The sequence below is a fragment of the Aplidium turbinatum genome, chromosome 6 (genome assembly GCF_918807975.1).
Source record: "Aplidium turbinatum chromosome 6, kaAplTurb1.1, whole genome shotgun sequence".
Taxonomy (NCBI): domain Eukaryota; kingdom Metazoa; phylum Chordata; class Ascidiacea; order Aplousobranchia; family Polyclinidae; genus Aplidium; species Aplidium turbinatum.
Window position 1 is genome coordinate 14,617,977 of NC_137477.1, and position 25,837 is coordinate 14,643,813.

The 25,837-nt window shown below is 37.9% G+C and overlaps 1 protein-coding gene across 1 annotated transcript; it reads right to left on the bottom strand.

Annotated features, from left to right (window-relative positions):
• Positions 1 to 15,190: 15,190 nt before the first annotated feature.
• On the bottom strand, positions 15,191 to 25,513 carry LOC145772356 (RNA-binding motif, single-stranded-interacting protein 1-like). Its single transcript, XM_082584236.1, has 11 exons — positions 25,307 to 25,513; positions 24,474 to 24,611; positions 21,826 to 21,947; positions 18,774 to 18,832; positions 18,162 to 18,253; positions 17,600 to 17,757; positions 17,449 to 17,525; positions 16,789 to 16,927; positions 16,528 to 16,585; positions 16,356 to 16,418; positions 15,191 to 16,076 (listed from the first exon to the last, which is right to left on the bottom strand). Exons 1-11 carry the CDS (start codon positions 25,460 to 25,462, stop codon positions 15,558 to 15,560), a joined length of 1,581 nt encoding a protein of 526 aa, XP_082440362.1. The 5' UTR covers positions 25,463 to 25,513; the 3' UTR covers positions 15,191 to 15,557.
• Positions 25,514 to 25,837: the final 324 nt, after the last annotated feature.

Here is a 25,837-nt window from a genome sequence, read left to right on the forward strand (position 1 = left end):
TTCTTGATAGGCATATGGTACAGTTTCTTACACTACACTATTGTATTCAGGGAATAAATTACGGTAATACTAATCTCCAAGTGAAATGGAGCATGATAATACAAATCCATGGCCTTACATGGAAAAGTATTTTAAGCTCTCTTCTTCGAAAGGCAAAAACTTATATTTTCAATGCCAGATCGATGTGCTTTCCGGCCAAAAAAATAATTTCTTGTAACGAGAAATCGCGAAGTGGCTTGAAAAGTGTGTTGTTTCGAGTGGTTTATACCGTGTGAATGTTTGGCACCTAGCAAACAAAATGAGTTTGCGCTACAGTATGCGCTAACGCTGACGCCGCCAACTTTTTTTACAAGTTGCGTTAACGCATGCGGCGTATAGTTTTTCGAACGTTTGCGTTTGCGCTGACGGCGTCAATATTTTTTGTATGCGCGTACATCACTGCAGCCAGGTGAATGATGACGACTTTCCGGCTAAAGAAGAATTTATCACTCTCCGAATGAACGAAAGCGTTTAAACTTGATTTCAAGGGGAAAGGCTTGGAACCCTTTTGGTTTGGCAGAATCCAGGACGCACCAACATTAACGACACGGGCATTAAATATTCTGAAATATTTTTCAACAACGTACCGGTACTCGGTAGCCTACTGTATCGCTGTGAACAAGGATTTTCACCTATCATGGAAATGAAGACAAAGAAGCGCAATCGCCTGAATGTCGAAAGCGACACAAGAATCGCCCTCAGTACCACAAAGCCCAGGATCACAAAGCTGGCGGCTGAAATCCAGGCCCAACCTTCGCATTGAATGTTTACCACGCATTGTTATCTTGTATTCAGTACTATATTGCATTTTCATTGTCATAGTTAGCCCTTTGAAATACATAGCAATAAACACTTTTGTTTTTAAAAATTGGTCGTGGGGGTAATTGGCTCACTTCAGGGTGGAGATTAGGGTAACAGACAAAAAAAGGTTGGGAACCACTGCTATAGACCTTTCTCGCAGCCAACCAATAAATCGTGACGTGGAAAACAAACCACTTTACGAACTGAAATCGTTGTAGTGATGTAGCCTACAGTTTTTGAACGTTTTGGTTGTTGTTTTGATGGAACAATCGCGCATTTCAGTCGTAGATTTTGTACTTAAAGTAGGCCTAAGTTAGTTCTTTGACTGAGTATTAGGCTACAATTAAGTTATCTATTTTCAGAAGAAAAAAATTTACTTTACTCCAGGGCCGTAGCCCATGGGCCTAACTACCGCCTGCACAGCTCTATAGCCATCTGCACGGGGTCACTGAACGAAAGGACCTCGCATTGATAAATTTTATTTCAAAACATTTCAGTTAACAACTAGGTTAAAGTGGGCTACTATTTCATTTAGAATCTACACTAAGCCTATAGGCTATGTTAGTCTTTTCGCGCAGCATTTTCGTTTATTACTTGACGTTTTTGTCTTACCTTGGCTATATAAAGAATAACCACCCGTTGGCATAATCAGAGCAGTTAATACAGTTGCCTAAATCTTTAAAAAAGATCCTGTTTCAGTACAAAGGATGCTGTACGCACGAACATACTGCGGTGGATCAGAGAGTTTTGGAGTTAGCGCTTTGAAGAAACCTGCTCTCCATTCAAATAAGTTTACAAGGATAAAAAATTATGATTGAAATGTTCAAAATGAAATGGGCTTTGATTGGAAGCACCATTACATGATGTATTTTGACAAACCCTCTCACAACACGTTTTGACATCTGGCCTACCGCCTATGAAAATATTCTCATGAGTTGAAGTCCACGTGGAATACGGTACTAAACATTTTAGGCTATAAGTTACGGTACTATAGGGGAAGGTTTGGTTAGTTGAGCCGGGTAACGGTTGATCCATCCGGTTTTATCGCAACGTCGTGCATGATTAGTCAACCGTTTTATAACGAAAATATGGAAAAACTTGAAGTCCATCAGCACATGTAGTTTTAGGGATTTTCTACAAGCAGAAAATTTGTGAAGCGGTTAAATGTAAAATGGTAGGTAAAAGTAGTTTTGATAGAAATAAGAAATGTGTTATTTTTTCCGACGATGTTTCATCGTTGTCTTAATCGAAATTCTGGGATAGGTAAGGGCAACCTACTCTTTGTTTTAGTACTTTTTGTTGCTTGATTAGCCAGTTGGTTATTGGCAACTTTTCATGAATTTTGAAAATGGCGGCGATGTTAACAGTTGAGCCACTTGCAATGTTCACAGTTGAGCCATGTCTTTGTCATAAGGAATGTAGTTTATGAGCCGATGGTCCTTACGTACTGCCCTAGTTTTGTTGTACCGTACCGTACTGTAATTGATACGTAGAACTGGTGGCGTAGCCGAGGGGCGGTCCACTGCCCCCCTTAAACTTCCATAAAATTAATTTTTTTCTGTAATGCGCCAGTTTGAGGGTAATTTTTTTAGCACTTCCCCCTTATATTTTTCGATAGCAACGCCACTGGTTGCTAATGTTCGTTTTCTTCACAAACCTCGCGAAATCCTTTCAGAAAGGTAAAAGCACCTTCATGCAAAGTTTCCTATTGAATGATTCTCAGTGTTTTCAGTAGTATAAATTTCTGTTTGTTCAGTTTTCATTGTTATTTCATTTTAAGACACTAGACACAATACATAGTTTAAACATTTTTTGATTGTTTATTTGCTAGATGTTTAAGCGAAGAGTTTATTGTGTTTGATACAGATTGAGCTCTCTTTTGGGATATCTTTTGGAAGTGAAATAATAGTGGATCAATCGTGAACAATGGGTGGCTCAACCGTGAAATTTAGGGTATCATTTGAGCCGGCTGAGCCTATCATTTGAGCCAATTTCAAAATGCCGATAAATGATATGAATCGGGGTCAGTCGCAAACACAAACACACTCACAAGAACTGCTAAAGACTGAAATTTATCATGATGGATTCGGATTTTTGATAAAGTTTGTCGTTAAATCTTTATTGCAGAAACATCGATTTCTGGCTCAACTAACTAGACCTTCCTACGACAAATCGGATACTTTGCATTTAAAACTTGCAATGCTTTTGTAGGCCTATGACAGCCGAACATAATTTCACTTATCGAATAAACAGAGATAGGGTAGGCTGCTTCTTTTATGACAGTGTTCAACGTTGAGTTGCCAGCTGCCATCAAATTAAAAGCATGCTTAAAACAAAATTAGGCCTAATTTCATATTGAAACCACTCAGTAGGCCTAAATAACCTAACGGTTTTGAAATAAAACTTCCAAATGGAGTCCAAAATTCCGACGACTAATGGTAGTCGAATCTTTTCCTTCTGTTAAAGCGGTATTGTTGTCAAGAGCCTACGTAAGAACCCTAACCCTATGTGATCTTGTGATGGGATAGGACTAGCCTATCTCTATTCCACATTGATTACAGAAAAATATATTTCTCTTATTGCTTTTTTTGACTTGAATGTCTTTGAAGGTTGCTTACGCTTTTTATTTGTGTAATTCATCATAGAGTGAAAAAAGCTGGAGGCAACCTACTTCGCTTCACCGCCGCCTGCTTTGCTATTGGTCCTTTTAAGATATCGCCTGGAAACTCTGATCCGGAATCGCATCTTGAGTTTTAAATTTTGTTGACACAATTTCTACAATTTAGGCCTACTGGTCAATATTTTTTCAGTGTGGTGTATTTTAATGTCAAAAATATGTCAATATTGGTTTGGGAGTACCGTAGGCTAATTCAGGATAAAATATTCCGAAAATTATAGATTTAGCAACTTTTGATTTTTTACAATTGGATTTAATTTTCCTCTTTTATGGAGACTTGTTGTTGCTGTTTATACAGTACCGGTATAAGTTTAATGGAAAATTATATGCTTTTTTGTAAGCTCTGGTTTAACCATGGAATAATTCATTGCATATCACTCCTCACAATATGTCAATATTGGTTTGGGACCGTAGGCTAATTCAGGATAAAATATTCCAAAAATTATTTATTTGGCAACTTTTGAATTTCTACAATTGGATTTAATTTTCCTGTTTTATGGAGAATTGTTGTTGTTTATACAGTAGGCTAAGTTATAGGTTACGGTAATGGAAAATTGTAGGGCCTATGTTTTTTCGTAAGCTCTGGTTTAACCATAGAATAATTCATTGCATATCACTCCTCACAAAAATCCATCATGCTAAAGCCTAATGGTGGATTCCGCCTTATAGTCCATATTTAATGGCTAATAACTTCAAATGTGACGAATAAAGCTTTTCAGTTCAATTGTAGCCTAGTCAATTAGTGCACAACCGTAGCCTACCGGTAGGTTACTGTTCCAGACAATTGTTCACCTAATCAAACGTCATATAAAAACCGTTCAGGTCTACTGAATTTTAGCGTATTACATCATGGAATTTTTCCTAAAAATGAGCCAAAATTGCACCATCGTTCGTAAGACTTGTATCAAACCTGTTTATACATGAAACATGGCATCACCACCTTTGAACACCTGTTTGAATTGCGTGACAATGTCTTTCACTATTACGTCACAGTACTGCGTACGTGAGTTTGAGATATTGATATTAGGGTTGCCAGATTGGGCGCTTTTACGCCCAATTGGGCTACTTTTGATTTCTCCAGGCGCCAAAAATTCGCGTTGAGCGCGTTTTTTTGGATGGCGCTCAATTGGGCTACTTTTTTTAAAAGTATAATATAACTTTTTATGTAAAAATTGTGTCATGTTTAAGATTTTTTCCCAATTCGTAGTTATTTCATTGAGGAGGAGCATTTTTGGAGGCCTCGGTCAGGCAGGGTTACCAATTTGATAGGCTATACAGATGCCAATTTTCAAAAATGTGCATGTTTAGGCTTTAATATCTGGCAATCCTGGCAACTTAAAGTGATCCAATTTTCATGAAAATGCAGTGAGTGGGCATCAGTTCAGATTTGTTTTTGTTTCTGACCATCGCAACGAAAAACAATGTATGTCAAACATAGCAGGGGTCTAGAAAAAGGTAGAAGCGACAAAACACGGACGCTATAACGTACATGATGCCAAAGCAGGACAATCAGTTATGGCATGGTCGCAACACCTTATTAAAGTTTTTACAAAATGTACAGTAGAAAGATGAGAAAAAGAAGGCTAGTGAAGGCAATTTTTGTGTTTAGGTACCGGTGCCTGTTTGTAGTTATTTTAACAAACAGTTGATTGATTGATTGATTGAATCTTTATCCTCCGACTGGGAAAGCTTCTTGAATAGCTTAATCCTGGCAGTTTCGCATACTTGTAGAGGCTTTAAATTACTGACGCAGGCCCGGTTACCGAGATTGACAGAGTGAAATTGTCGATTGTTGAAGTGTTGTCGCCGGGTAATTATCCCATCCATTAGGTGCCACTGAATGGAGAGCAGTCCTGAAAATAAGTTGCTCAAGCGCACACCTCGAGAGTCGAATCAGTGCCGCTTGATCTTGAAGCTTCTTCGTTCTTGAAGTCACGCGCTATGCGCTAACCAAGTATCAACTGAGCTATCGGGTGAATGCATGGTTGCCAATCTGTTTAAAAGATGTGAAGAACTGAAAAAACACTTAAAATTTGGGACTGATGATCAAGCGCTCCGGAATAATTTTGTATATTAGCCTATCTCTTTGCTTGGGCTCCATTTTAGGCTCTATTTTAGAACCCCTCAAAAAATTGGGCTACTTTTGGGCTACTTTTTGCATAAGCTTGGGCTCTTTTTTATATTAACCTCTGGCAACCCTAATTGACATCTATTCTGGTCATTCGTGAAATGGTTGCTTGAGAGTTAGTCGCACATTTAACTGTTTTGCTTAGTGCTTGTCAGTTGGACGAAAATTTCCGTCTTTTATCCAAGTAATCTGTTCTGTAGTGACAAGTTTTAGTGGTGTACGGCGTTGCATTCCATTTTCGACAGCCAGGTGGCTAATTTTACAGAAATACAATTTTGAATAGACGTTTCAAAGGAGTGTTTCTTTTTCGGTCATTACATACAGACGAACGGATCTGGATATCTTATGTTACAATTTTCCCACGAAGAGATTATGGTTTACCGCTGTGACCAGTTACTAGTTATATGCCTTGGCTGCTTTTTGCCACAATTGACTTTCTAAAAAATAATAAATAACAATTGACTTTCTAAAAAATAACATTTTTTGAAAATTTTGTAATTTGCAATGTGCTGTGTCGAAGTTCCAGATAAATAGACCTTTTGCATAACAAACCAACAGAGCGTGACGTTGGAGTCGTGAACGACTAGCCGCTGTTCACAATGCTGTGCGATAGGGTTAGTGGCGTAGTTTGCAGGCGAATAAATTGTTTAACGTTTGCTTTAGCTGTTGTTTTGTGGTCTTTACAGGCGTGTATCAGTGTTTCAGTATAATTTGCCAGAAAATAAAACTCTTTTAAGTTGGAAACTTAGGCTACAGAAGCGTAAACCTTCGACCAGTTCTTTGCTGTATTGGAAGCGATCTTGCCAGGCAAAGATAGGAAGAATTTCTTGTATTATACAGCTTCAAAAGCTAAGCATGCAAATCAAAATATTGATGCAGAACTTAATGACGAGGCTACTTTCGAAATACCTCAAAATGCTACAGGAGCACTGCATCTACATAGATTAGCGGTGGAAGATTGAATTTTTGCTGGTGTTGAAGCTTCGCCTGGGTTTGTTTTATACAGACTTAAAGCACAAGGTTTGGTATTAGTTCTGCATTCGTACTGTACTGTACATCGTATTTTTCATTCATGAATGCACCTCATGTATTTAAGGTTGATTAGTTTGAACATATTCCCTCATCGTGACGTTATCATAGCAACCATGAAGCCAGACTTCTAAAAGGACTACCCAAGCACCATGATCATCATCGACTGCACTGAAGTAGGCCTACGTCTCGAAACACTGTCCTCACTTCACCGTCAGTCGCAAACGTACTCGAACTATAAAAGTACGAACACTGCAAAGGCATTAGTCATTAGTGGGAGTTGATCCAAATGGGGGTAATATGTTTGTATTTCAGTTGTACACTGGTAATGTGAGTGACAAAGAAATATATCAGAGGAGTGGATTTTTTCACCTTTTGAAGCAGAAAATAGCTGCTAATGAACTGCACGTCATGATGCTGTTATGGCCGATAAAGGGTTTCTTATAGAAAAAGACTTAGCCTACATGGTATTGGTCTACATTTGAATATCTCACCGTTCCTAGGCAAAAGGCCTCAAATGAGTGAGGACAAAGTGTTGAATAAACGAAGTATTGCACGCCATCGCATTCATGTAGGCTAGAGAGGACCATAAAAAAATTTGTCAATTTCACATCTTCGACAGGAAAATACCAGTGACTATGCTTGGTATCATCAATGAAATGTGGTTGGTTCGTTGCATATTATGTTATGCAGAATGAAAATAAAATGTTGCAAGACAAGGTGCCACTATCGTGGTCCATAATTCCTGGTCAAAATGCACACGCTTCACAATGGCGTCCTAAATTGCCTTTCCTAGTCTGTTAGCCAACACTATGATTAAAACGAACAAGAATTGAAGTGTGCCGATAATGTACAACAATTCATAAACACAAAAAATTTACTTTCACCTGCCACCGACCTCACGCTTGCTTGCAATAACAAGAAACGCCTTCATAAACCGTAGTAAACAAGCGATTCTCAACCCTCAGACTCCGCGTAACTCAAACGTCACGCTCTGGTGATTTTGAATGTGCAAAAGGTCTATTGCGTTGTGCGGATAGGTGATTCAGTTGCGGTGCGGTGTGCGGCTAAATGTTTTGCGTTTGCTGCATCTCTAGCCTACACTGCTTGTTGCATTCAGTGGCGTATATTCAGGGTGTTCACTGAACACCCCAAGAAATCCAGAAAAAAAGAAAATTTTCATCGGTTGTCGATGTTCTTTACTTTCATGATATTCTAACATCTTGCTGTGTGCTGATTGCTTTTTTTTCAATTGCAAAACTCGTCCCCTTCTAATTTTGATACTCCAACGTTTGAGGTCATTGCCTTTAATTTTTTTCGGTCATTAGGCTACCTTTAAGCTGGGTGTGCACTGACAGCTTGGCGAGTGCTATTTAAAATGAACAATTAAAAAAATGACGTCACAAGGCAGCGAAAACAGCAATGGTTTTAGTTCAGCCAAGGCTGTTCACTCGCTGATCTGAACACCTTGGCGCGTCATTGGGGGAATCCCAAGCAATAGCAAGTTTTAGCTTGTTGGATTAGAGTTTGAGGTGATCAGAGTTGGAAACAAGATAAGATAAAATGTTTTTTATGCACCAAGTGCCAGTAAATTAGGACTAGCTTGTCTGAATCTGCAACAAAGCTTATGGCAACAGCCAATATCATTGATGCAGCATTCTAAAACAACACATCTAATCGTTTTGTAATTAGAGTGTTTGTATGTTACTGGTATTGTACCTTATTGCTGAAACACCTTAATTATATAGCAGGTGCCAGCTGACTCAAAGTCGCTTTCTGTGTCTCCTGGTTTGTTTCACATTAATTATTGCCTATGTTTGTTGCGACCGTGCCTAATCCTTGTATGCAGTAAATCATTTCCATCTCGAGCACGCTTTAACTTTCGCGTTTTTTCATACTCCTGCTGTGTCAGGGAACGTTCAAATATTACTTAATGCCTTCGAGGGGGGGGGTTATGCAAAGCGTTACGTTAGCGTCACATCGGGGGGAGGGGGTTCAAGCAAAACGTTACGTAACGCTTTCGAGTACGGAATGGTAGTTTTTTGTGCTGAATTTGTAGTGAAAAAGCGTTACATGGGGAAGGGGAGGATTGAAAAAAGCGTTACGTTGGCGTTACATGGGGGAGGGGGGGTCAAAAATTCGGAAAAAAAGCGTTACGTAATATATGAACGTTCCCTTACGGCAAGTAGGCTAATATTGTTCGTTTTGATGGTCGAAAATAAAAATTGAAGTATGTGACTTTAGAAATGCAACTTAAATGTTTGATATTATTAAGTCTCATTCAATAGGCGCTGTCAAATAAATATCTAATTCAGTGACAATCGGTGAGGGAAAGCAGTGCTTACCTGAGCGAAAACTATGCAAAATATAATGACTGAATTCTAGGTTTAACTTATTATTTCTATCACGTCTATTTTAACTTGAAAATTACGGTATTCGTGACTAGAATTACTCGTAACGCTTGTGAGTAGTCTAAGTCCTCACCAAACCGCATGTCTTGCCTATAAATGCCAATTAACGCAAACGCTCCTGTCAGAAACAACCACTGACGCTCCAGGGAAGCAATTATCAAAGTTACTTTTCCCAGGTTCAAAAATGTCAAAAAACACCTTCGTTTTATCCAATCCTCACTCGTTTTGCAAAACGTCACCAGCTGCTTAGCCAATCAGATGTGTTATGGTCAGACTTGCTTTCCCAGTGACGTCAATGCGTACATTTGCTAGACTATCTCGTCAGAATGGTCTCTCGTCACGGTACACAGCACCAGTGGCGGCTCGTGGTATTTATAACAGGGGGTGCTGCAACCGGAGGTATACGTGAAAGAACGAGCGCAAAATCTGCGATGCCAAGCTAGGGGGTATGGGGCATGCGCCCCATAAAATTTGACCTTATTTTAGTGGTATTTCGTGCATTCTGAGGCTATTTGAGCAGTTAAAACTGCCACGTTTTTTTATGCATTTTTCAGAAACTAGCTTGAGCAAGGCTTTGATTTTGAACTGCAGTGTTTTGCGAACGGTAGGCTAGGCCTAACTGCCAGAAAAAAAATCAAAACATGAAATTTGTTGCATTTTCAACAGTCTTTTACAATATGTTTACAAATTTTGTGTATTTTTTTTGTGAAAATGACTAAAATTTCTGACAAACTACAAAAATGTTGTGTGTTTTCTTTTATTTCTTTGTTTCGGTTTAGATGTCTGAAAAAACCCTTTAAACTGCGGTAAACGTTACCGCTAGATGTCAGGCAAGTGTTAAGCTTTCTACGTTGTCACGGTGATATTTAAGCGTTACCGATACCTTATACGCGAAGAAAGAACCACATAAACTTCACTTTGCACAAAAAAAATTCTCTATAAATGATTAAAAACAGCAGAAAAAATTCAAACACTAACCTAATAATTTTTTCAACTTTTAGACAATACAAGACTTCTTTAAATTAAAAATGAACAAGCTAAATCTTTCTTAAAATGATCCTATCTAAGTATTACATGCACCAAACATACTAATATTATTTTTTTTGCCCAGAAATGATAGGCCAATGTGTGTAGATTCATTAGCAAAATAGTAAGTACTCCTACTGGCCTTCTGGTTCTTGTGTTTTTTGTCCACAGAAGTTCTACAGAGTCTTCAGAAGTTTCTCCATCCTCTTCGACCAATCGCCATCTTTCGGTGAAGCGGTGGCCATGTGCTCCAACCAGTTGTTTTTTATATCAATATCTTGGACTGGATCGTCATGCTATTGTCTGATTATTTATCTATTTTTCTAACATGCCAAATTGGATTTCTTTATCACTTTTGTTATGGTTTAACGTGTAAAACATATACACGGTAACCCAAATTTATCATATTACTGTGACATGCCACTACTACTTCCCAGCTAGCGATGCCTGTCGTTTTTGCATTAATTCAACGTTTGCTAACGTTGGATCAGTGTGGAAGTGACGAGTTTAGCTGACTGGGGTTTAAAATTATCGCTTTATCAACGCAACTTTTATCAAAGCACGCTTGATATCTTCAAGACATAACTTCCCTGGGTATAATTGAATTTCCGAAAGATGATGATGTTGTTTTGCTAGTTTGTTTTATTTGTTTTCGTCATTGTTTTTAGTGTCGTCAAGTTATAGCCTATCTATTTGGTGAGTCGTGCAAGGCCTATGGTGCGTTGCGCTTGAAATGGCTTTGCCCGTGGTAGGATTTCTTTGTGGGGTTTTCTTTGCCTGCCTTGCTCTTCTTGCTATGAGCTAAACGCATCAAGACGTGTTCCCCTTAAGACCATCAGCACTCTTGATAACGCACCATGGCCGATCTTCATAGCAACTGTCCATACAAATCTTAAATATATCAGCTAAAGCTATGTGGGCTAATAAAGCTATAGCCTAAATTTATTTGTTTTTTTTTGTTTATTAACATTTTCTTTTTTTTATTTTCTTATATCTTAAATTTTTCTGAAGGTGTTGCGACCGTGCCAAATTTTTTTTTCAACTCAATAACTTACTTCGGTCACAAGCACGTTTTTAACGTTCGCGTTTTGTCGCTTCTACCTTTTTCTCGACCTTTGCTATGTTGACGTGTATTGTTTTGATATGATGGTCAGAAATAAAAACAACTGAACTGAACTGAACTTCTTTCTAAAAAAGTAAGACCCATGTAGTTTGGCAAACAAAAACCAGAGTTATGGTGATTGCAAACAGTGCGTAATGTTTAGGGCTTGGGCCCTTTAAAGAGCTCGTGGCAGCTGAAGGGTTACTCCTGATGTTCAACAAGTTTAAATAAGCTGTTTTAGCATGTGAACTTTGGCCTTAACTTATTATCGTAAGTTAGCAATGAACCTAGGTGTAACAACAATAACGATAATTTAATTCAATTTTATCTTTTGCTGCTGGCGCAAATATGTACAGAACGGCAAAGTAAACATACGAATTTGACACCAACAAAAGGGAAAGATGGCAAAACCCAAAAGTTTAAAATATACATCGATAAAACAGTAGGCTACCGGTACTAGCTAAACTACCACTATCTTAAAGTTGTACAGCGACCAAACCTAGTCTAAGCTTTATGTTTTTGTGCAGAAAGCAAAGCACATTAGTCTAACCATGTAACAGCATAAGTCGCAGCCACCCAATATCGTGCTTGAAAACGATGAAGAATACTTAGTTGCTACAGTAACTAGCCTCACCAGCAACTGCAAAATTTGCAGTTCGGAATTGTGGGATTTTAAAGCAACCTCAGCCAAAAATGACGTCACAATTTATCCTTGTTCTTTTTTTATAAGATCGCAACTGCAGAGCTTGCAGTTCAGAGCTTCCAAATATAAAACTTGAAAAATCATAATATTTTCTAAAATCCAGAAATTATGAAACTTCTTGTCGGTAGTATATATAGAGACAGTGAGAAAAAAACGTGAAATTAATAAAAAAAAAGAAAATGCTGAAATGTGCAGGGGGTGCTGCAGTTGTGCAGTTTCTATGCACGAGCCGCCACTGCACAGCACAGCATCACAATGCCGAAAAGATTTTTTAATGTCTCCTTGCCATGTACTTTAGCCTACTGTACTAGCTTTCATAGTCATGCCTTTGCCCTTTTTACAGCGTTGATATAACGTTACTTCGCCAATGAACGTTCAGGTGCGGGTGCAATATTTAGTTCGTTAAGCTTCTATAGGCCTACGCAGGAGGCAAACTTATCCAGCTTTTTCTACAAATTGCTTGCGGTTGTAATGTTTAGGCCTAAGTGTTAGCTTTTGTAGTGTAGGCCTAACTGAATATCCGAGAATTAACATTCATGATAAATTAAATATTTAGACAACTATTATTCCATGTCTAACACTGGATTTTGGTCCTGCAACGTTAAAATTGAGATTGTTCATGACTTCTAAACAATAAATGGATGTATGATTACGACATAGGCGAAGCACAATTTGACAGATTTTTATTTTTGATTTGTTTTGGAAATGCTCTCAAAGCGCACCAAATTGGAAGTGTTTTTAAAAAATTTCTGGGGGAGGCCCTCAATTGATTACAGTCATTAAGATCCTTCTTGCACTCAGTTCAGTTGCAAAAGAAAAAAGAACATTAGCAGAAGGTTGGAATCGAACCCACACAATTGAAATGTTTATTCCCTTGCCTTAACCCATTAGGCCACGCTGCTTGTGGCGATACATTCACTTAATTTTCTTTATATCAAAAATCTTTCGAGTAGATCGGTCAGAATATCACGTGCTGAGTCGCATGACTGAAATCAGCTAATTCGCAAGGAAAACTGTCCTATGTCAAAGTACCTACCTTTTCATGTTGTGCGTAGGTACAGTAGAATTCGCCTATAACGGCACCTCTAGGGGATTTGCAAAAACTGACGTTATAGCCGAATTGACGTTATAGACGAACTACCGCAAACTATTCCACAACTGTCTTTTGATTAAAGAAAGAGGTGTATAATCCAATCAGGGTTACTGGGTAGCCTACCGGTACCACCAAACTGACAAAAGGCACGCAAAAAATTCAGTAAAGAAATTGTTTAAAAAAAAATAACCTACAGCGAAAGGTACAGGAAATTTGCGCAATACAGCTCGTTACATACAGTAGTAGAAAAGTTCATTGTTTATGAGCAAAAAAGGCATTGATCTTGAGCTGTTTCGGTTTTGACACAGCTGTAGAGCTGCTTTTTACATGTGATAGTTTTTCACGCGGGAAAAAAAGTTAATTAGTTTATACAGTACTGCACGTACATTGTACAACTGTTGCTTTGAGTTGTTTAAAGGCAGGGGCGTATCCTCAATGGAAGCAAGGGAAGCATTGCTTCCCCTGTCAAAATTCAAAAAAGAGAAAATTATATTTTTCAATAAAACGGTTTCGTAATTTCGTGACCTGAATACAAATTAGAACGGTTTCTAACTCCTGTCCCCGTGTAATTTCAGCTCGGTTTTAATTTTAAAAAAGTTGGAAGCTTACGGAAGCAAAGTTTCGTATCGCTTCTCTTGCTCTCGTTTTTGCTATACTAAGAAACAAGTGAGAGACTAAGGAAAAAAAGCAGAGCAAAGTTTGCGCGAGTTACGTTTCTTTTAACTAATCCACGGAAGCAATTTTTCAATCGCTTCCCTGGCGCAGGGTTACCAGATTGGCCAAATTCCTCAAATTAGGCTGTTTTGTTAAATTAATTCTTCAAAATGCATAATAATAATGAATATTTCTCAAATATTGTAACCTTACCAGATGAAACCATGTTCACCATTGTTCAATATATGTTCTATACTTGTTTAATACTTGTAATGTGGCGGATTAAAACTCATCCACTACAGTCCTTTTATACTTGCTATGTTTCGGGCTATACTTGCAGAATTATTTTTGTTTCAATTTATTGAAATCCACTAAAAGTCATAAAATCTATGTGCATTTTATTATTTTTAATAGAAACAGGTAAATATATCCATTTTTCCTTTTTGTCTAATGTTTTCCTTACTTTTGGTCTTTTTTTGTATTATTTTAGTTTTTAGACCTTATCATAATCTGGCAACTCTGCTTTGTTGGATATTGCGCCCGTGGGTTGAAATTAAAAAATTTAAAGCGCTGTTATGGTTATAATATCGGCCTTGTAAGCAAAAGTTTGAGCCAAATGTTGGCTTTACACTGCTATCCTGGCTGGATAGACTTTGGCATAAGACAGGATATGTGATGTCTAGGCTAAACTTGACTGAAATAAATTCTGGCTTAAGCTACTACAGCAGTAGTTAGCTGTAGCTGAATTTTTGGTGTTTTCCAATTTTAGCCGCATTTTTTGCCCGTTTGTGTGTAAGAGCTACCTTTAATAAGTTAATAGCTGTTTATCTGCTTATAAATTTTATACAAACATTACCCTAAAAGTGTTTCCAGAAAGCACATTAATCCATTATTTGAGAGTAATTTTGCAAAAAGATTTCCGGGGGGGGGCATGCCCCGGACACCCTTAGAAAACACGTGCCTTCGGCACCCTCTGATTCCCCACGACTTTTATTGCTTCCCTTGCTCAACCAACCAGGATACGCCACTGTTTAAAGGTCAGCTGTAGAGCTGCTTTTTACACGTAATAGTTTTTCACGCGGAAAAAAGTTAATTCAGTTAAAGTCCCTGCTGAGAACGACGTAGCGAAATAAAGGGAAGACATTTTGCAAGCAGCAGCGCTAACTGGATTAAAAGACTGACCGTTCGTGTTGAAGGTGATGGCTTAAAGTGACGTTATAAACGAACAAACGACGTCTGGGGACCACTAAAGGGTGCTGTTACATGCGAATTGACGTTATAGGCGATGCTGTTGTAGCCGAACTACAATGTATGTAAAAGATAGGAATTCTGCCGGGACCGAGCGAAATGTGACGTAACAGGCGAATTGACGTTATAAACGAAGCCGTTATAGGCGAATTCTACTGTATCTCAATACCATAAATAAAATAGGCTATTGCAAAATTGCATAGGTAGGATAACCCAGTATCATTACAAATAGGTTAAAATAGAAAAGGGAAAATGACCAAGGTTTATTACAGATGCGTTTATTGAAAAAGTTAGAATGTTTTAGACCAAAAATTGCCTGTGGCTGAATTTCCACGTCAAGGGGCTTCTGGAGTAGCATATAGGCCTACCGTACCTGAATTGTTATAGGCTACAAGCAAAATATAGCCCACAGGGTGTTAAAATTAAATATTGCCTTATCTTTCTGTTCACCTTTCTGCAAAGTCTCCATTTTCTACACCGCCATTCTTGACTTTTGATAAACAACTCTATTAAACTGAAGATCTCATTTCATAAACAAAAACAAAACTAAACTATCGTAAACAAACAAAAAAAACTTTAACACTCTCCCCTGCTGATAACTTCATTTCATTCTGTTTCATTTCATTTTAAAAATTGCTGGAACTCTTCAGATAGTTGACCTGCCTGTATAACAGCACTGGCCCTCCAGGGGGTTAGGGGCGTTGATAACTAAGCTACCACTTCCCCTGTAAGCTGCAACGAGATTGGAACAACGCAGACCATCGTAAACACCTGGTTCACTGTTCTCAAAGGGTGGGGTGGCTATCATGTTGCAAACTGAGCAACACAATGACTTGTTATCTAAAGCTGTGTAAGCAATCACTGCCCCTGAGTACTTGTCTACCACCCCATATGGCGCACTGTCAACGCTTTCTTGGATAACCTGACTCGCAGTTCTCTCTACAGGGCAAGATTCAATCTGCTCATACAAGCTGGGGCTTCTCATCAGCACGCCACCATGCGGGAGGTCTGGCATGTCTTGCAGACCGGAATATTGATTGCAAGTGTCAGCCATGTTTACCGGAGAGGTGTGCGCCAGCTGTAGTTGATTCATTTGAGCGGGCAATTGTGAAATGACGCCAACTTGAGGGAGATTGGGATCGAACGAAGTTTGCATTCCACCACCCTGAAACACGACATTCTCTGTGGTGAATAATGCAGCAACTCAAACCGAAAGCAACAATTTGAAAATGTCGAGCTGCAGCCTACACACACCAGCACAATAATTGTGCACCGAAGTTAATAAAGTCAGACTCATTTTCACAAACAGTTTTTGTTTGTCTTGAAAGTCAGACTTGTGTTAAATCCAGATTGATCCAGGCAAGAGCGTGGCATTAGCCAAAGAATGAAGTCACCGAAAAAAGTCTCAAAAGTTACAGTCACTGATATGTTAGACGCCTCCTACCTGTGCCATATGAGACTTGACAACGTACAGAGGTGGCTGTATCCATACAGGTGGCGCTGTCACCTGCGCAATAGAAATTGATCGCAAGTTGTAACATAACAATTAGGGATGACAGATGATAAAAGTCCCATTGCAATCATAACACACTTAGAGAAACCTGACAGCTACTTACCGGGTATCCCGATGCGCTCATGAACTGCGACGGCATCATGACGCGGTTTGATGGAATTCTAAACAAAGTTCGTTTAACAAACTCATGGTTACTTTCACTTCCATTTCACTCAAAAATCCCAGCTATGATATTGCTGCTTTACAGTCACTTTCAAAATAAACGTCACTTCCACGACAAAATATACAATGCCGTGTTTTGAACTTAGTAGCCCTCGGCAGAAAAAAATGATTGACTCAGATTGGATTAACGGTTGGAGCTTACCCGCCATGTGTAGATGGAAGGTCATAAGCGTATCGTAAATCGTCCTTCCAGTTTTGTCCGTTGCTTAGAAACTTCTGTTGCTTATTCTTTTTCGCCCCACCGTCGGCCAACTTACACAGCAAAGGTTCGATAACTTGACCTGAAAAAAAACAACAACAAAATCAGGCATTTAACCGAATGTTTTCTTGGTAACAGAAGTCAGCAAGAAATTAAATTATGGAGTCCCAAATGGAGAAGACCGCATGTAACGAAGTCGATCAAGAAAATATTTTATTTAAACTAAAAGCCTCTTCTAGAAGCAATCCTGACAGTTTCGTTCACTTGCATTGGGTTTGAACTACTGACACAGGCGCAGACACCAAGGTTGAGAGTTTGAAGTTTACACTAGCAGTATAGTTGCTTGTAAACTATTCTATTCACAAGGTGTGGCTAAATAATAAACTTTCCTTAAAATGCTCAACCGCACACGCAGAGTGTTTGAACCACGGTCGCTTGAATCGTTTTGTCTCTTTTATCAATTTAGTTATCGGGGAAAACTTTTGCAAAGTAGCATCAATATCTGAGCTTAACGGATAGCATAAAGTTATCGGCGTGCCATTGAAGGCGAGCGATGCGTTGCGTCGATTCAGCGATCAATAATCACGATGCACACAAACTTACTTCCACCGGCAATATTGTGAAGGTATTTTCCGTTGAAATTCAAAATGACTTGCTCGCATTTCTCATTCGATTCCATCCTGAAAATTTTACTTGATTAGCAATTTTTATGAAGCTCACAAAGATGACAAACCATTCAATGTCTCCACTAAACCTGGCAAAGCCGACTCCTTTACTCTGGCCGGCGCCATCACGTAGAATTCGAGTTGATACAACTTGACCGTAGGGGGAAAGCAAACTCTCCAATTCTTGCTCGTTGATGTTCTTGGGCAAGTTCGATATGTACAAGTTTGTCGGGTCTTGCTCTTGTTGCTGCAAACAATCACCGTACAACGACGTTTTTTAAGCATAAATGTTCCGAAAAATCGAATCAATGACGATGTAAAATATTCTGCAGTCAAATTTACTTGCTTTAAAGTTTCCAATCAGTCAAAACTGGTGTAGTTCATTAACTTTTGTTCATGCTTTTCAAGCATGCTGGCACATAACGCATAGATCTACCATCTTTCGCGTAAACATTTACAGGTTTCACAATGTAGGCTACAGCCTGTCTCAACACTTTGTAGTTTCCAGGCAATGTTAGCTTTTCATTAAAATGTCTTCGGTTTACAAACTCATATATTTAATGATAATTTTGTAGTCAATAAAATTTCCATCAATAATAGCCAAAATACAGGGAAAATAATAAATAAAAATGAAAGTCGAAAGGCACTGACCTTGGCCATCTGCGCCTGAATGCCTTTGTGTTTGAGCTGTTGGGCCGCCATGTGGGCAGAATCACAGCGGTCAAAATCAACAAATCCATACCCTGGGGAAAGCGAAAGTTTTGTTTCTTTATTGTGTGTTTTGGTAAAACTAAATAAAAAAGTACCCAAAACTCGACAATCCTGATTCAAACATTTTTTTGATGGAAATATTTCTACTACATTATCCTACGATAAATGGTACTAATATCAAAAGAGTGCTCAATGCGAAGCAGAGCTAGTTCAAGTAAATTGAATCACTATTATCAAAGTAGCCTTTACAGCCTGTTTCACCCTTTGCGGGATCGTCAGAAAGTGATATTGCTGCCAACAACGTAATAACTAATTTTCAATGATTACTATTTTTCTTGGTGCTCTGTCAGTGTCACTGTGACACTGTCACAGCTGTGCGCAACCAACGCACCACAAGTTCGCTTGCTCGATTTAGATTTTAGAACATCTTATTGCGATTTCATTAATCAATTTCTTATATGGCACAAAACAGATGATATTAAGATATTTTCTGATGAAATGAGCAAGCTAATCAATAGCTAACAGTCGAACATTTTGATGGAACGAGCAAACCTTTGCAAAAGTTGGTGGTTGGGTCGATGATAGCTTTCGTTGAAACGATATTTCCATACCTGCAAATAGTAATCGCTAAATCGAAAAACGGAGAATGCAGAGCAGCCATTCATGGAAAATAATAACCGGTCACATCACACACATGGTATTTCACTGAGCATGACTTAAATTTCCAAAGCGACTGAGGAAATAATCGACGTCATTAATCGAATTAACGCTCCAACTGTGTCACGTTAGCTGTTTGTCACGTAAGTGCCCTCAAAAACTCCCTCAAATATGTGAGATACTTTCTCCATAAAATCGGTGTCTATGAAGCCCTATATGAAGCTTGCTTGTTTGCGAAGAGCAAATCGCTTTTGGTTGGAAAGTACTTTTCTTTATGACAATTGATTGGCTAGTAATATTCCAATACCGATCAAGAAGGAGGTAAGACAGGGTTGTGTTTTATCCCAGAGCTATTCAATTTATAAAGCGGAGGTGTGAATATAAACAATGTTAGGTATGATGTTGACACTGTACTAATTGCTGGTCCTAGTTTTTTAGGTGCAGACAGTCAGGTGCCTGTGTCAAATTACATTAATAACCATTTATCATAAATACTTGATTATGCGACAGTTTTCCCCGTTGTGTTGGCCTACAAAGTGAATTTCAGTTTGATATCAGTGTTCACTGTTCAGTGCCTGACTATGCAAGTACAGCCAACAACCCAATAAGCCGAGTAATTTACGCTGTTGTCAAAATTCATCTAGCTTTCTTTACAAAAAACTGGTATAAACGTGTAAATTATTTTAACGACTTATTGTTGTTTTAAATGTCTTGTCAGTTTATGCAAGGCAAAGACGTGTTTTGTGATTTGTATGTTGTTTCAGAAAACCTTCTCACTTCCCTTCCGCTTCAGAGATCGCCGACAAAAAACATCCAGTGACATTGTATTTTTTCTCCGATTTAATAAACCTTTACCCATATTGATAAGAGTCTTATCACCTTGTGATCGAGCCTTGAGAGACAGGATAATATCACAAATATGTTTCGTTTTATTTACCCTCCCCCACCGAATTTGATGGATTTAAGCTAAAAATCCGTAATCACTATGATTTGTTACAAAAAAGTTAGCTGCCTGATTCGAAACAAATCGCATCTTATGGATGGCCGATATAAGTGCCTCTGTATCTTGCACTTGGATCTGATTTGACAGATGTTAAACCATAACTTCTACTTTGCACATGTGCAAAAATAGTTCTTTATCATAACAAACAAAAGATTACAACCCTAAAAACCTACCTGATTAACCATTAAAGAGTGCTCAATGCTAACCCAGAAAGCAAAATCTGTCTTTTTTGCATTGATTCAACGTCTATGTAAAACTGACGTATTAAACCTGACGTATTATGGGACCACGTCTTTTAGGCGCTGCTCTAATAGGCGCGCACACTGTGGCGTCTGGATATTTAGGTGCGGAGCACTGTGGCGCCCGGTCATTTAGGTGCTATTCCTAGTAAAGTCTGTAGATTGTATCAGCTTGGCAGGTAGGGGCGTAGGGCAATGCTTTTCACACAAAACATTATATTGAACAGGAAAAAAATTGTTTTGTTAATGCGTGTGCGTTGTTGGTCATGGCTTCATTGAGTGAAGTTGCTGAGTGGCAGCGCTGAGTAATAGTGTATTCAGGTAGGCTATTTTTCAACATAAATGCTTTTCTTGACTAGGTCAATAGTAAACCAGTGCTTGTTTGTTAAATGACTTTCAAAATGTTTAAAAGCGCACAACTTTGATTAATTGATGCTATAGTGTGTACAAACTTGAGATGTCCAAGGCGGTTAAGCTATAGCCTGAAAAACTGTAGCCTACATTAAAAACTATTAGATAGATTTTCCTATTAGTTTACATGTAATGTTTTAGTTTACATGTAATAAAATTTTAACCACCCGCTTCAATATAGGCCACGGTATGATATTTTTTTTATTGATGTTTAGTGTAGTTATTATTTGACTCTTTCGCAACCAACGAGGTCAAGACGTTTCATCTAAATAGTACCAGACATTTTTCACACAAATCTGTTGTATTTACGCCGTAAAAACATCTCATGTGATCGACATAGACGCACAATCTTGACATCAAATGAAAGCATACATCTTCAGCTATCCGAAGATGCAAATCTTTGCAATAAAATTTAAAACATTCAATGTACAACTAGCAACTTTCCACACGGTATTTTTTCTAATGTCTAAAAAAATTAAAAATTGGCAGAAAAGTGTAGCCTACTTCATTATAATCCTTACTACCCAAGCATGATACAGTAATATGAAAATATATGTAGTTTAATCGAATGCCAAAACAATTCTGCATATGAGAAAAATTTTATCTGCCATCATTTACCATCATTTACATTTTTTTTTGCTTGAAATAGGCTACCTTTCAACCTTGGACGTAGGGATACTTCCTTGGTCATCATGGCAAAAATCCCAAGACGTGTGTATACGTCCGTGGTCGCGAAAGAGTTAACTAAAAATGAACTCAATAATGTTCGGAAGCTTGAATGATTTATTGATAAAGCTTTCACCAACGCAAACCTGGACTAACAACAAATAAAACAGTAATAAATCAATAAAACAACAATATCTTTTTTTGTTCAATATAACATTTTGTGTGAAAAGCATTGCCGGTTTAAGCAGCTTCACTCACGGAAGTCAGGATATAATTTTCTGGCAAGCTGATACAATCTACAGACTTTACTAGGAATAGCACCTAAATGAACGGGCGCCACAGTGCTCCGCACCTAAATATCCAGACGCCACAGTGTGCGCGTCTATCAGACCAGCGCCTAACTGTCAGCGCCTAAAAGACTTGCTCCCCGTATTATGCTGTCTGGGAACCTTTCTAGTTAGCCTCGGGAATTTTTTTTCGATTTTTGTACTATCGCTTGTGACACAACTGACACATACTGTACAGTTGAAACTCGACAGCAAGCGTTGGAAGCTTAGAGCTGAGTTAGACCGCATTAATTTGTGCCCATTTAGTTTTCAATTCCAAATCAGAGAGCAGCATAGCTTACTGCTTGCAGAGGTTATGCAAGTCCTCGTCACTCGTTGTTGCCGACAAACCGCGAATGTACAAGTTGGTTTTGCTCAGCTGCTCGAACTCAGACACATCCGCTCCAGAAAACTCATGTCCACCCTGAAGACAAATCGACATTTTTTAAGGTGTGACGAATGTTCCGTTTGTGCACCGTTAAGTCAAAACTCTTCACAATGAATATATTTTGCGGTCACAATGCAATGACTATTGAGATGCTATCAGCTTGAAGTTGCAGTAAAGTGCCAAAAATTACAATGTGATGTGAAATATATAACACTGTGTTGTAATTAGTTTTTCTTAAAGCTGAGTATAGCGTTTCGTTTGAATAAGGTTGTACACAAAATATCTTAACATCATTTTTCATCAGTGCTTTTGCAGTCGGTAATGCCTGACTGTGAGTGACTGTAAAGTCTATGGCCATAATTGTTTTTCATCAGCACATCTCAAAAACAGCATTTCATTGGTGCTACTGACTATTTTAACGTTTGATAGTTGAACTAGTGATCAACCTTCAAGTTATTGATAAGAAAAAACGGGTCTGCTACTATTCGGAGAGTCCGATTCGGAGAGTTCGATTCGGAGAGTTCCCTATTCGGAGAAAGCCTTTTTCGGAGAGTTCCCTATTCGGAGATTTTTTGAATTTTTTTTTTTAAATTATTATTAATTTTAAAAATTAATTATTTAAAAATTATAGGTTTACTCTAAACTGCCACTTAGGTTTTAACTCCATCTTTTATGGCAAACGCTATTAGGCAACTGTCTTTTTTTAGTTGACACGTTTTCGCTGAGACTTTATCTCATTAACTCCTATTGTTAATCGTAAACACTGTTGTTTTGATGTAAAACACATATTTTGAACGAACCCAGACAACAAAATTCGTCATTTTTACATTGATTCGAACGTCTGCAGACGTTGAATCAATGTAAAAATGACGGATTTTGCCGTCTGGGAAGGCACTCAAAGGCAAACACTGGATAAAATGCAAGAATGCAAAAGAAACGATATTGTGGAATAAAATACAAAATTCTCTAAATAAACAGAAGAATCGGACATACATCTCTCTGTTATTATTTTTAATGTAAAACTTCCTTTTGTGGTCCCTTTGTCTGGAACAAATAAAAACTGTGCTGTTGAAATTTCCGGTTGTAGTTTTGGTCTCAATCTCATCATCATGATTCGGAGTAAGATGTTTGTTACCGTAGGTGATTCACAAGGCTAATTGTTCTGTGGAGTGAGCATTCTGTTGCTCCGGTTTTCTTTGGTAAAGTTATGAATATGGAAGTATGGAACGTACCATATCACTAGGGTCTTTCCGGTGTCATAAATATGATTTAAGATCTCAGTGGTTAGGTCTGAACCCCACTCATCTAAAGCTTCGAGAATTTCAACTATAAAAGAAACGATATTGTGGAATAAAATACAAAATTATTTACTGTAAATAAACAGAAAGCGTCGTTGGATTTAGAATTTTGTAATAGTTGAGGATTCTAATATATTCTAAGTTTGCATGCAGAAGGCAACGCAGGATACATGTCAATTTTATCTGAGCAAACATTAATAGTTCAAAAATAAATTTAATTCGCTTTTTAGTTTTAAGATCTCAATGGTTAGGTCTAAACCCCACTCATCTAAAGCTTCGATAATTTCAACTATATATAAAAGAAACGATATTGTGGAATATCCTAGTATGCGTATTCTAGTCAGCTAAAGTTCTCTTTTCTACACGATTTCAACGTTTAGCGACGTTAAAACGATGTAGAAACGACAATTTCTGCTGGTCGGGATAACTAGGCTACGGTATTTCAACGTTTAGCGACGTTAAAATGATAGGCCACACATTTGGTTATCTGTTACTACACATTTGTTGATCCAAACTACCGGTAATCATTTTAACTATTCAAAAGTACTAACTTATAGACATAAACATGATTTTTTTTGTAACATCTTTTTTTTATTTTCCCTTCATATCTTAAATTTTTCTGAAGGTGTTGCGGCCGTGCCAAATTTCTTTCAACTCAATCACTTACTTCGGTCACAAGCACGTTTTAACGTTCGCGTTTTGTCGCTTCTACCTTTTTCTCGACCTTTGCTATGTTGACGTGTATTGTTTTTAATATGATGGTAACAAATAAAAACAACTCAACTGAACTGACATGACGAATTTTCATTTAATTGTTCAAACATTTTATTTCTAGTTTCTCTGCATGATTTCAATGTTTAGCGACGTTGAAGCGATGTAAAAACGGCAATGATAAATAGGCTGCGATACCCGATAATTTTCTATTTTTTTCTGCACGATTTCAAGGTTTAGCGACGTTAAAACGATGTAAAAACGGCAATGATAATTAGGCTACGTCACCCAATAATTTTCAAAAAAAATTCAAAAAATCTCCGAATAGGGAACTCTCCGAAAAAGGCTGTCTCCGAATAGGGAACTCTCCGAATCGGACTCTCTGAATCGGACTCTCCGAATCGGACTCGCCGAAACGGGCCATTCCGGAAAAAACAGTCAATACCAATACCAATATCAAATAATGTCAATACCAAAAAAAATTTCAAAGTGCCTGGTGCTGAACAAATCAAAAGAGTACGGTACTACATTATTTTCTTCAAAGTTTGCTAACCTGCTGAGAATTCCTCATCATGCTGTTAGGACTTTCTGAACGACTAGCTGGACTGCAGGATGGAGTGTTTCTCCAAGAGGTGTAAGATGGGGACTGGTTAAAGTGAGGTGGAGAGCAGGCAGCAGGGTGAGCAAAGGCCTAAAAAATCATCAAGGGAAGTAAACCAACTTTCATAACTATGACTGTGCACAATGTAGGCCTACACTATTGTACAGTTTTTCAAATGGATACATTTTGTCATCAGTAGGCTATGTCGCTTACAAGTGCACATTCAACCATCTTTGCTCAAATGAAACAGCTTTATGTAGTTAGTGGGATAAATCTGTTTGATGTCTGTTTGGTGGTTTCAGAAAATTCTTCAAAGAATACAAGTGTACAGCAAGAAATGGAACTCTACTCTCTTTATAATTACTTATTTAACGTAAAATTAAAAAAAAAAATGTTTTATGGCTTTAACCACTGAGCTATTTGCATCCATACGAGTTCTCTTCCAAAGTCAAAATTGTCAGACATTTGTTTGATACTTGAAATGACATCAATTTATTAACTGCTCCAGAAGACATGGCTGAGTCTTGGATGACACCTATTGGCTTGTCAAACCAAGGGAGCAGCAGCTGACTACATAACCCTTTGCTGCTTCTAGTTGTCTATTGATTGTAATGCACTGTATTTTGATCACAGTGTACCGTAGATTGTGACAATAAGCACAAACAATTATGATTACTATTTAAAAAAATTAAAAGTGTGAACAAAAGTCGTCCGTCACTAAGGTCAATGATTATGACCTAAATTTTCAAATGGCCGATTGCTTCCAGTTAACTGTTTTCACTTACAGGTGCAGGTAATTGATGGATGAAACTTGGTGCAGACAAGGATGGTGTAGGACAGAAGTATTGAGGTTTTGCCAAACATGGCTGATTGCTACAGGCATAGAGTTCTGGCTGAGTTGACTCGATTCCTGTTGCTCCGAAGGCTTGCAAAATGGGCATTTTTACAGAAGATATAAGATGAACCAATGTTATATAAAATAAATCAAAGACCAAGCCTACAATCCAAAATAGAAATTTGTTATACAGGAGAATTATATGGTGTAACACATCATCTGCGTTCAGATAAATAAGCTAATTTACTTAAACACAACATAATTTAAAACTGTGAAAAAAATGGGCATAAGTATAAGAATTATGTAATAGAATGTTTTTCACTCCACCATGGCTAAATCTAAACTTTGAATTATTTTATATCTATTCAAGCTGTACATCTAATGCTTTAGAAGAGATGCAATGCATTGGTATTCTAGTTAATATTAGTAAATTTTTTTAATACAAGATAGATTAACAATTTATCAACAAGCATATCCCATC

Excerpts from the sequence above, each read along its gene's own strand:
- LOC145772356 (XM_082584236.1), bottom strand. The coding sequence starts at position 25,462 with ATGCCCATTTTGCAAGCCTTCGGAGCAACAGGAATCGAGTCAACTCAG. Across the intron at positions 17,758-18,161 it reads TTCAGGCGCAGATGGCCAAG|CAACAAGAGCAAGACCCGAC; the intron begins GTCAGTGCCTTT and ends GATTGTTTGCAG. Across the intron at positions 16,586-16,788 it reads CTTCCATCTACACATGGCGG|AATTCCATCAAACCGCGTCA; the intron begins GTAAGCTCCAAC and ends AACTTTGTTTAG.